Genomic DNA, 12,852 nt, shown 5'->3' with positions numbered 1-12,852 from the left:
AAATATCTTAAATATAGAACATAAAATCCTATCCCAAATCTGAGAAATGCTAACAGTGTTCCACTTGTATATAGATTAAATATGCTTATTCTAACATTCAAATATTTACCCTAAATTCCAACTCTGAATGACTGTACGTGTTAAAGTGACAGAGACACAGATGTTTAACCTGTTGGACACAGGAATGCAGCTGTTTGAAGCTAGCTTTCTGTAGAGAGTGAAGTAGCTTAGCTAAATTTTAGTTGATATTTAATAACTGTTTTAAATAGAATATAACACACACTAAAAGCCCACTAATTTTAAATGAATGTCTGTATTAATAGATCTTCTCTGTTTGTCCCCTGCATTCTTTTTGTAGGTCATATTGACTCTCCCGGGCTCTCCGTAACATATTTCTGCTGTTCTCCAGTGACTAATTCACACCAACAACCTTCTTCCACCCATAGTCCTGCGCCCATCAATTATCCCTGAACCCCTTTCTTGCTGTCCAACCTGTTGAGCTGAATCTTTATCAACAGACCAAATATCTTGAGTTGAAATAAATGACAGAAACTACTTTCAGCTTGCACATTACATACAGAGGACAACCATACAGAGGTTCCCACGGCTCCAGGATGTCATGGCTCCCAGGTAAAAGAGCAAAAGATTTCCCAAAGTGCGCATTCCTTGGAGTCCCCAAGATTCAATAAAAAATGCAACAGTGCTTTCCCACTTCCATGGTGGCTGAACTGCTCAGCTCTGAGTGCAATAAGACCCGTGTACAAGATATTTAAAGTTATTTAGCTATCTCAGATAGGTCTGATTTAAATTTCTCTAAGAAATAGAAATTACATGTCTCTTTCAGGACCAAAGCTCTGGGAGAAGAAAACTCCCCTGGGATGTGAGCTGTAAATGCAAAATCTCCACCCTCAAATGGAGAGCAAAGTAGCTGTTTGTCCTGGTTCCAGCTGAGACAGGTTTAACGTTCTCCATAGTAACTAGTATGAGGCTGTGTTTTGAATTTGTGCTGAGAAGAAGGCTGATAACATACTGATGTTATAGTTGCTGCCAGGACAGTCAAGGACTTCTCAGCTTCTCTGCTGTGCCAGTGTCTGAAGGTGCAGGAGAAGCTAGGAGGGAGTACAGTCCCAATTACTAGCCTAGGATTCAACCTTAAGTTTAGGATTGAAACCCAAATTGGCCAATGGTATATTCATGCACATCATACCCAGAATATAGAGTCTGTCTGGAAGTACTCTCTTGCTCCGGGTTGTCTTCTTCTGAGTCGCCCCTCTCTCAGGGTCGTCTGAGTCTCTCAGACACTCGGGCTCTTCTCTCCATTCTGGGACTGTGTTTTCATAGAATCACAGAATCATAGAATGGCCTGGGTTGAAAAGGACCACAGTGATCATCTAGTTTCAACCCCCCCGCCATATTGCAGGGCCGCTAACCACTAGGCCAGGCTGCTCAGAGCCACATCCAGCCTGGTCTTGAATGCCTCCAGGGATGGGGCATCCACGACCTCCCTGGGACCTCCCTGGGCAACCTGTTCCAGTGTGCCACTACCCTTTGGGTGAAAAACTTTCTCCTGATCTCTAACCTAAACCTCCCCTGTCTTAGTTTAAAACCATTCCCCCTTGTCCTATCACTATCCACCCTCGTAAACAGGCGTTCCCCTTCCTGTTTATAGGCTCCCTTCAAGTACTGGAAGGCACAATGAGGTCTCCCCGGAGCCTTCTCTTCTCCAAGCTAAACAAGCCCAGTTCCCTCAACCTTTCCTCATAGGAGAGGTGCTCCAGCCCTCTGATCATCTTAGTGGCCCTCCTCTGCACCCGCTCCAAGAGCTCCACGTCCTTCCTGTGCTGGGGGCCCCAGGCCTGGACACAGTACTCCAGATGGGGCCTCACAAGAGCTGAGTAGAGGGGCACAATCACCTCCCTCTCCCTGCTGGCCACCCCTTTTTTAATGCAGCCCAAAACACAGTTGGCTTTGCAGGCTGCAAGCACACACTGCCGGCTCATATCCAGCTTGAGTTTTCATTACTCTCCCTGGTCTGGGATCATTAGTCGATAATAGGCTGAGCCTTAGTCATCAGGTGGTGAGCAGTATCACTGTGTATCACTCATTTGTATATGTTACTATTATTATCATCGTTATTGTTATTTTCAATATTATTGTAGTTTAGTTATTAAATTGTTCTTATTGCAACCCACCAGTTTCTTTTCCCTTTACCCCTTTAGTTCTCTTCCCCATCCCTGGGAGGGGGAAGGGACAAGGATGGGCAAGTGGTTGTTGTCATGTTTTGCTGCTAGCTAGAGTAAAACTACAACATTATCATTTTGAGCTGAGACCCACTTTCAGCTTAACTCAGTCAACCAAGTAGGAACCCAGCTATGCACAGAGGTACTTCCAATTCCTGGGGACTACAATCCTCCTGACAATAGTAGTCCAATGGTTAAAGTACATCCTGCTGGATGGAAGGCCCAGGTTTGTTAAAGCTGAAGATATCCAAACATGGGTTTGAATCCTGTGGTTTACTGAATAGAGCATTTATAGGAGCATTAACAGGAAAAGAACCTAGGTTTTGGTCCATGCTCTGAATTTTATTAGTTTTTTTTTTAATAGTTATCGGATGAATTAGATTGAAGAAGGTTTTGAACTGGAAACTGAATCTAAAGGTTCTTCTTTCTAGCATGGTGGTTTTAACTGTTAGAGTAAGATATGTCCTATGTGCTTGTGCTGTCTGGTCCCAGAAATCTGGTAGTTGACTGCATGGTGGCAGGTTCAGCCGGGCAGATACAGGGTGATTTCTTCATCTTTTTAGGACTCTAACTGAGGACCTTGATCCTGTCAGATATATTAGACACTACTTAAGAGCTCCCACTGTGCTGGGAAGCAAAACAATACCCAACATCTCTGTCCCAGTGAGACTGAAATTCTGAACCACTTAGACCAGGGACTTGTCACACTGCAGAGAGGGAACCACTAAAAGTAAGTGAATGTCCTGTTTTTTTTAAAAGTTCCTACAAACATCATGAAAAGGCTATGTTCTTTCACCATTTGCAGTCTCCAGGTAAAGAAGGGTTTGCAGTCATCGTTTTGGACTTACCAAATTCAACCTCAATCCTGCTTTAAGTCTAAGCCTAAGCTTTTTATTGGATCTAGCTCCTAATGCCTATTGAATTAATTTCTTTATCTCAATGAACATTCAGCTCCTATATACTTTTGAACATCTAGACCAGTATTACAGCCTTCCGTGTCACCCCTTAATGCTTCTAGCCCATCACTACAGCTCGTACGTGGATTGCTGTCAAAAGTTGTCTATGTATCCAACTGTCAGCATGCACTTATTTGCTCACCCCAGTGAAAACACCGCTCCCAAAATGCTCCAAAGTTTTGCCCCCCTGGAGAAGAGCAATGCCAATGTGCCTCCTGTAACAGAGTCTCCTAACATCCTGAAGCACGTGAACAAGTTTTAAATGGACTTTAAAAGATTTCTTTCAGAGCTAAGCTAACAACTAAATAACTTCACTATTATGTAGCTTCTGCCATATATTGCAACCAAACTTTTCACGGCTGATGTGGTATTTCAGAGTGGCAGTGAGGAGAGGGAAACAAACATGGCTTAAAACCAACTATTTTTCCTTCTTAAGTCTAGGGTTTGAGTAACACTATGTAGCCTTGGTGCTTCTTTTAAAATACTACCTATGATGGCATTTATGACCATCATCTAGAATATGACTGAAGTGCAACATAATCTGTCCATACTTTTCTTTCCAGACAAACTTTGGGCATGACCCTATGTGGAAGACCCATGATGTTGGAGCATTGGAGCCGCCAGTATGCCTGCCCCGTGGGACTCCTGCTGCGTGCAATCAATCTGGGCTCTCCTTAGGGCACATACCAGGCTTTTCTGCCTCACCCAAACCACACAAAACAGCTTCACTCAATGCCAGGGTGATGCCCTGTGTTCTCTCTTGGTGTTTGACTAGCTCTAGGTAATAAGCCATAGAAAAAAGCAATAAACTTGATTCAGACATGCTCAACACTGTCATAGCACTCTTTTGTAAAATTTATTTAATGTTTTGTAGATATGCTCAAGCAACACTGATTAAAAAATATAACTCAAAGGCTTTGTCTGGAATAACACTTAGTTCAGTGAAATTCTCAGTCATGTTCCACAGTGCTCATTGACAAAAAACAAAAACATTCATACATGTGAGTGAATGGTAAGAGGCCTGTGGCTGTGGCCTTCGATCTCTTCAGGGTGGAAACAGCACGTCTCTTCTGCTACACAGTTACATCCTGGAAGCTATATGATGTTAAGGCCTTACATTTTTCAAACAGGGATACCACTGGAGCTCTAAGTCAAAACAATGAAATAAAAATTTTGGAAAAAAATCTTAACCTGTCAATGGATGTCATATTTCTTAGAGCATCAGCTAATTACACTAGCAGAATATCAGCTGCAATGTCAGTACCAAAATACTGAGTTAGTTTTAATATCCTTCCTTGTGTTGCTATGTACTACACAGAATCTTAGAAAAAACTCCCAGAAAAAATATGAAGCTTTACTGCAAAAGAAATTAATGCAAGAAAATGGTGTTTTTAAGTACTAAAGAGATATGAAGCATTGCTTCTTCATATCCTTCTAAGGAGAAACAGCTGTACTTCATTTTAACTTGACGTGCTTCAGAACTCATTTTCATACAGGTATTTAATGATCCAAACATAATGGTCCTATATAGTATAATTACTTATATGAAGGCTCAACTTCATATGTAATCTTTTAAAAAAGATGCTTCAGTGGAAAACTTGCTTTGGTTCGAACAATGAATAAGCTTTTTAACAGTGAAAATGCTTAGGAGGGGTTGGAAACTATTGACCATGGATCTTGAGCGTAGTTGACAATCAATATCATTCCTTCTTGACAGACTCTTTGTTTCTTCCTCCTTCACAGTATAGCCAATACAAGGAGAACAGGTAGAGTGCAAGACAGACTATCAAATCATAGTGGTAGAGTGTCGCAGCAAATAAAAGAAAGAAGAAGAAATAAAATATTTTGCAAGCAATATGTTTTAAACCTGGAGACTCACTAGGTACTTTCAATGCTTCACTCTTCTGGTTAGAAACACCTGCAGAATCAGAGATGTGCTGGCTTTCCATCTGTGAGACATCAAGCCGGCTTAGTGTTTTTCCCTCAGTTGTGAAATGGTCAGACTGAGAGCCTGTCCCTCCAAATTCTTCAGTAGACTTACTAATCAAAACCTCTGGCCTTGATGACTTCTCTTGTCTGAACTCTGCTTGATGGAAACACTGACCTATATTCCTGTCTCTTCCTTCTTTAGAAATTGCTATGTCTGAAGAGGAAGGTACTTCTTGTTTTTCAGCTTCAAGAGAAAGGCTTTTATTAGTACATGTCATTTCATTTGGTAGACTTAAATCATACCCTGACTCAGCAGCAACCTTGTCAATGACTTTGAAATCAAAGTGTCTATACCGATGTTCCGTATCTCCCGCCACAGTGGACCCTTCAGAAGATGCCACTGAAGAGCTTTTGTAATGGTAACTGGGAACACCATTTGCATCAGAAGGTGGCATTTTTGTTTCCACTTTAGCATATAAATTGGAAAGTGTACCAGCGTGGTTTTCTTCCCTACAAAGCGCTCCTGCCTCCTCACTGTACAGATGCTTCTGGGTGCTTGGGAGATATTTAGACACTTCTGAGTATAAACCCTGCCCCAAATCTTCCTTCTTTCCTGTAGCAGAAGCCTCTACTGCTTCTCCTATATGTAAAATATTGCCAATGTCTGGTTGTGCTTTGGTACATTTTTCCCTGCTATGGCATACAGACATCGTTTCTCCTTGCGGTGTTTCGTGTACGCGTGCATTATAAACACCTAAAACTGATTCCTTTTCAAATTCAGTGTCATATAATAGACCCACTGTGTTGAGTTGACAAAGAGCATAATGTGAACCATCATTTCTCCCTTCATGTGTATCAAACGCTGTTTCCTTTTCCTCTGTGGGCCTGTCACTTAGTGCAGTCTCTTGAGGTAGCTTAGCAATTACTGCTTTTTCACTGGCAGACATTTTTTCTGGAGCACTTTCTGATGTTGTTTTAATTATATAAGCTGTACCTGCCTCCGCTTCCTCTGTAATACCCTGCTCGGAGACAGAAGACTTTGCACAGCTCTCTGCCTGCTGGCAGGTAAACAGCTCCTTTGTGGAAGCAGTGCTCTGGGGCCCTGTGCTCCCCCTCACTCCCCACCGAACCTCGGTGCCCAATTCTTGCCACCTCTGCTCTGCGGGGTTTGCTTCGCTTTCATTTCCTAGCAGGCTTCCTTTACTTGCGTCATCTGACTTTCCTCTGTCTTTTAACCTCGTGAATCCTCTGTGTTCCCAAGTGTCTGCAGCTCTCCTTTCATCCCCCAGAGAGGATGCTGGGGGATCTGCCTGGGCAGGCCTGGGGGTCTGTCTGTTGTCTTCAGCTGACAGAGGCATTGTGTTCAGCGCTTCGGAGGTGTGCTTTCTATGTGACTTGAAAGGCTTGGGTGCTTCCTCCTCGCCGATTACTGCTAAGTCTGCTACTTCGATGACTTTCTTCTCCTTCCCTGCATCAACATTATAGTTCTTTCCCCACATTTCACCAGCTCCCTTTTTTTGGATATGTTGGCTTTTTGTGGAATCTATTGAGACATCGGCATGTGCAAAAGTGTTGGCATACATATCTCCTCTTAAATGTACCTGAACTTTGCTTTCAATCATCTCAATTTTTCCTTCATTTTTGTCAGCATCTGACAACCTTGAATCCAGAGTTTGGTGAGACATTTGCAGCGCCTGGTGCTCCAGAGCTGGATTAGCGTTGCCATCCAGTGTTCCTGCTATGCATGCATTTAATTGCATGGATTCATCATGCTCTGGAGAAATGGTTTCTGGTCTCGCTTCACAGGCCCCTTTCGAGGTATCAGCAGCATCCTCACTGATGAATAACCTCTCCGTCATCTGGCTTCCTGAGGCACTATCTGTTTCACCTTTTGAAACATCTCTGTGGCTCTCTCCTTGGCGGCTTGAGACAGTAGCCATATCATTCTGCTTTGTTCTAGGAAAATATCTTGCCGATAAAAGGCTTTCCCTAGCGCCAGTATGTTCCAAAGATCGCTCACCGCTGTTTACCAAGCCAGCAGCAACTTCCTTCCCTGATGGCTGGCTATCAAAATCTCTTAGGGAATACTTAACTCTATCTTTTAATTCTCCTCCTATCTCTCGTGAAGTGTTTTCAGGTGAGGAACTGATAGGCACAGGGTGCCTAAGCAAGTCACTGCTTCCTTCTATACAGGTTAGCTTTTTCTCCAATCTTTCAGTTTCACTTGGAAAATTAACTGGTTCTGTTGTGTATAAATTCCTTTCGTCTCTGGAAGAGGTACCTCTAGCTTCTGTGAAGTGCTGATTTAGCTGAAACAATAGAATAGAAAAGAATGATCAAAAAGCACTTTGCAAAAATATGCCAAATGAAGGAAGCAGGATTTCATTATGGAAAGTTTTGTTTTCAGTAACAAAGCTTTTATGTAAACGTGTTCCAAACCATTTGCAAAATTTGCATTGTATGTATTTTTTAACATAGGTAATGAGCTTTATGGTGGTGCTGAAAGGAACAGGAAATAAAATAACATTCAGAACCCTCTCTCTTTATTCATGAGTTCAGTAAGCTGCTAGTGCATTTTATACAAATTAAATCTGAAGAGAATATTGCCTTAAAGGGAGGCTAATTCATTCTCTACACATTCAGTTCTAGGTTTGGAGAGAGGTATGCATGAGGCAGGGGTGGAAGACTGGCGCTTAAACAAGGGCATTGATACAGTACATCAAAGCCTGGCAATGTACAGTATTGTCCAGTAAAACAAAGACACATTTCACACTGACAAATACTGTAAGGATTATCTGTGCTTCTTTTCTCTCAGGGACCATTTTACAGGCTTCGAACCAGACTGGTTTTAGACAATCTGGTAAGACATGAGTTGGAAATGAGATTAGCTAAGTAAAAGGCCAGAAACTAATCACTCTCTCCTAGCTCCCAAATATCATATTGTATTATTCAGCTATGCCTGCTTGTCATTGCACTCTCTTCTCACTTTAGCATAGTTGCACTGATAGCACTAGCTGATCAATTAGAGGCTAGCTTCTTGGGCAGCCCTTTATGCATTTGCACTTGCTGTAGATACCCCCATTACAGTTTCTCTTATTAATATGTTTTCTGCAAAGCCTCTGCAAACTATTAATAGTAAAACGTCACTCAAAGAAAAGTGAGGGAGCTAATGTCTCTGCAAATTCTGTTTTAATGACCCTCTGCCAACCAGTGCTCAAGTGTATTTGAGTTCTTCGGTGATGCCAACTGTCAGGATTTAACAGTGAAATGCCTGTGTTTTTTTCCCCTCCTCATAACTGACATTTGCATGATCTCAATAATTATATGCAAATCTTATGATTTCCCCTTCTTCTCACATAAGGCTCATGTTACTTGTCAACTGCACAGCTGTCTTGTGAGCCAATGCCTGTGCGTTTCAAAGATTTGGTTGTATTTCCATCTATTATAAGCCTTCATTGTTTAATTCATTAAAGAGCACATAGTGCAAATTAACATCTAAATTATAGCTCCTCTTCATTTATTGTACGGACAATCCAGGCAATTGATAAACAAACGGTTATATTTGATCCTGCTTTTTCTAACAGGGTGGACTGAGAACAACAAGAGATTTTAGACGGCTTCCTTTTTCACCATTAAAAACAAAAAGGACATATTGACTTTCAGGCAGTGAAAAGTCCCACAATAGGTGACAATTTTCAACTTTTTTAAGCAAAAGACAAGAAAAATTTATATTCAAATAAGAAGCATTTATTCTCTCCTATCAATAAGAAAAAAAAAGGATGGTTCTCATCTTCCTCTCCTGTCTGATTCAGCATTCACAGTTGCACAGGTGATAGCTATTATAATCTATGATTATGAATCTATGCACCCAAATGATATGAGCTGAGAACAGACACTGAAAATAATAGATCGCTGTACATGTCTCATTTATTGCTATTCTTCCTTTCATACTGAAAAATGCAAACCAAACCACACACACACACACAAATCCAAACAGATTGAGTGTTCACTGAGTGTGAAATTTATTATAACAAATTTAATGTCAAATACTGATATAGAAAAATCTGCTAATGTAAATATATATTTATTTATTTTGCTTATATAGCATGTTACATAGTTATCCTTAGAAAAACTCCAAAAGCAAACTGTACCATAAATATAAGAATATTACCAAATATAAAGCATTTATTTAAGAATATTTCCATCCTAGAGACTAGGAGGAGAAATTTTTGAAATGCTACTCTTCTAATTTCTTCAAACTGTCACTTAGAGCCTCTGGTAAAGAAGTAAAAGTGAGAAGTCATTAATTTAAGAAAAAGTTGATGCACTATGCTGAAATCAAAGCACCTTCTATTGTTGAATCAGTTAGAGATTCAATGAAAGTGGAGACCAAGGCTTTACATTTGTAAATTAGTACATCAGTCAGCTCTGTTAAAAGGGGGCATTTCACCAGCTTTGAAGCATAAATGAATTCATATCGTTTAATACTGTAGATATAATTGTATAACACTTACCAGCAACTCTAATTCTTTTTCATCATCTTCGTGATCACTCTGGTTGTATTCTGCATTTTTATCTTTTATATTTTCATTAGCTGGTTTGGTGTCTTTGTCTTCTGCTTGTGAATAAATGATCTCTGGGATGTTTATGTCTGAAGAGTTAACAAAAACATACTTGAATAATTTCCATGAGGTTGTTTGTTACACTATTTTTTAATTAACATGTGCAGTAAGGAAGAACAAATTAAACTGGGTGTTGTACCTGAAGGCCTTGAATTATTCCATGTGTCATCGTCAGATGTTGCTGATATTTCTTCTTTGCTGTTAAACAAAAATAAATTTCCCGTGTTATTCTGCAAAAATTATTGTACTTATTCCTTAGACTCAGCTATAAAGACTTCTAGTTAGTTACACTAAATTTTGAATGCTGTTTGAAATATTCAAAATGACAGCTTTATAAATTGTAGCACTTTTTGAGTGCCCTGATGTTAAGTTGTGGTCAAAGAAAAAACTGGCCAAGGAAATGAACACGTGTTGACCTTCAGATTACATTGCAAAGCTGATGGGTTTTCCCAGGCCTTTTCTGAGAAAGCAGCACAAAGGTGATTAGACGGGTCAGTGAGAGGAGAGCATAACTTTGGGGTCAGGCAAGGGTCTGGAAGGATATATGTGTTCAGGAGACTGAGAGTCTCTCTTACTTATATTTTCAAATATTTGTATGTATACAGAGATGACTGGAAAAAGACATATTTGCTACCTGAAATAAATCAAAAGATTCTCCCTGCATGTACGCATTATAAATCCTGTTGCTAAGCTATGCCTGGCTGGCAGGAACAAATTCTGCTTCCCTGCAGCTGGTGCAATTTTTGCTGTTGCTTTGCTGGTTGTGAAAACAAAGGCCAGGTCCAACACAACAAGCACCTACAGAGAGATGCTGAGTGCCTGCTGTCCTCATCAATTTCAATGCAAAGTGATAGCAGTTTGAATTGCATGTTTATAGGGATGTAACCTTTAGTGGAAAAGGGAAAAAAAAATTAAAAGAATGTCACTTATGTAAAATGTAAATTATTATATCACTCCTAATGACTTCTCTACAGGGAGCAATTTTTTTTCTGTAGGTCTTAATTTACATGTTTTTCAACCAGCCGTCCACCTCTGTTACTGAAAATTACTTTCTAATTTTCAAATATTAATCTTTTCCCCTTCTATTTTCTCCTAGCATCTTTCATTTGAACTTATATAACATTAACTCTGCCACCTAAGTGCTCAATTCAGAAGGAGGATGCTAAATTTATACTCTGTTAAAAGAAACCAGACATCAACTGTCTCCAACTTTCAAAAATCTACCCTTTATAGGGATTGCCAGACTAAAGCAGACAGAAGATCTTGCCAGTCTAGCATCTGGTCTCTGACACTGGTCACCATCAGATACTTCAGGGGAAGATGTAGAAAAATACCTGGAGTAATTTGCACTGCCGTATTAAATTTCCTCTTGGCCTCTTGTTGTTAGAAGCTGCCCTTGAAGCACAAGATTTAACACTCTCTCAACCGTTCTTTTTCACCATTAATTGCAATAATGTTGAATATTCTTGCCATCCATATGATGTCATGTCACTCTTGAATTCTGGTACATGCATAGACTCCACACATTTCTCACTCTCCTACTCACTCTGAGTTGTACTTTCCCCTGCCAGCAGTTACTATAATCCGCATTTCATCCTGAAAAGGCTGGCAGAGTCAGGCCCTTATTTTCAGTAGATCTGTAGGGTTTTTTAGGTAAATCATTACTGTTTATTATTGGTACTTTTTGTTCAAATGCTTGTCTTAGTATTACATCTAGTTCCCAGTTTTCTTCTGCCCTTTTGCATCTTTTTCACCCACCTGTTTCCACAAGCCTAGACACTCTGTAGGTTGGGACTTAAGCATGAGGCAGATGCATTAAAGCATTTAGGTGTTACCAGAGTGTCTGCAAAAGCCCCGAATTAGGAGTCAAGACATGTAGAACTCATGAGCTGAGTCAGTCACCCCAAAATAATGATCCAAAACCACATGGGCACAGCAGGGAACCTTCTACCTCTATCCAGCGGGGGAAAAAAAGAGTGCCTCAAAGCTTTTCTTCAAATGTAACTGGCTACTTGCAGCATCCAACTGTGTGCATGCAACTCTCGGAAGCAGGGAAGGCATCCTTTGCTGCTAGAAGGGGCCCTCATCTATTTCTTAAATGAGGAGAGTTTGACAAGTACTTTTCTTTCACGAAGCATTCCTAGAACAAAGGGAGATGTTGATGCTCATGTCTAACATAATAGTCTACCAGCAGCCAGAGGCTGCATCTAAGATGCGGTGGCACTTTCAGCTTCTATCACACCCTGATGTGATTAAAACACCCACTACACACACCTCCAAAAAACACCCAGATTACCAGGATGCAGACCATTTTGGGAAAAACTGGAGGGCTGATTTGCCTACTGCTCTTGAAGTTGGATGTACAAGCAGGATGCTTGGTCTCTAGCTTACTCTACATTCCTTGGAGAAAAGAGAAACTGGATTCTGTCCCTTATTCCCTGTGTTCCCTATCCAGGGCTTATTTTTGGTTTTGATTAATAACATTTCAGCCTAAAATATAGATAGTTTTTGAATAAGGATGTAAGGAGGAGTACCTATTTTCTGAACCTTTAAATGAACAGGTACAAAGCTGCTTCAAGCTGGATGCTTATGTGTGTGTGGCAGGATGGGGTTTACCTTATCTAGGCTTAGATTTCTAAGCACCTGCACTCAAGCAGTAGTGTATATCACCCCCATCACCAGCAGTGAGAGATTAATACTTCCAAAGGGAGATTCGTTCCCTCTGTCATGGACAACATGAGTGAGATTGAGTGACATATCCAAAGGAGCTTCTCTGCCCCTGGAAGAGACTGACAATAAAGGGGACCTGCCATGACTGCCTAAGGCTGGAACCATAAGTTTTAGATAACTTAAATTAGCTGAGTGAATCTCGCCTTGTAACGCTAAATTCAAACTGAAGCATAGCTATTGAGTTTTAGTGGCTGGGGCTGTAACACACAATGTGTGACCTGAGCCCCTCAGTTTTATTGTTGTTGTAATTAAGGTTGAATTTGTCCATAACTCTTATTCTAGTGGTATCTGGAGCCAGGAGACCTGCATGGTTAAACAGGGATCTGCTGGGCAAACTCCAGTGCAGGAGGAGAGTCTACAGATCATGGAAGGAGG

General features: G+C 40.7%; 1 protein-coding gene across 1 annotated transcript; it reads right to left on the bottom strand.

Moving 5' to 3' along the window:
- Positions 1 to 4,896: 4,896 nt before the first annotated feature.
- On the bottom strand, positions 4,897 to 9,945 carry PPP1R3A (protein phosphatase 1, regulatory subunit 3A; the record flags this gene model as incomplete). The annotated part of the gene is made up of 3 exons (XM_010076894.1): positions 4,897 to 7,434; positions 9,640 to 9,776; positions 9,887 to 9,945. Coding segments are annotated over 3 exons (2,734 nt in total), but the record flags the coding sequence as incomplete, so codon positions are not given.
- Positions 9,946 to 12,852: the final 2,907 nt, after the last annotated feature.

The sequence above is a fragment of the Pterocles gutturalis genome, unplaced genomic scaffold (genome assembly GCF_000699245.1).
Source record: "Pterocles gutturalis isolate BGI_N339 unplaced genomic scaffold, ASM69924v1 scaffold8518, whole genome shotgun sequence".
Lineage (NCBI taxonomy): Eukaryota > Metazoa > Chordata > Aves > Pterocliformes > Pteroclidae > Pterocles > Pterocles gutturalis.
This window is presented reverse-complemented; position numbering and strand designations above follow the sequence as displayed.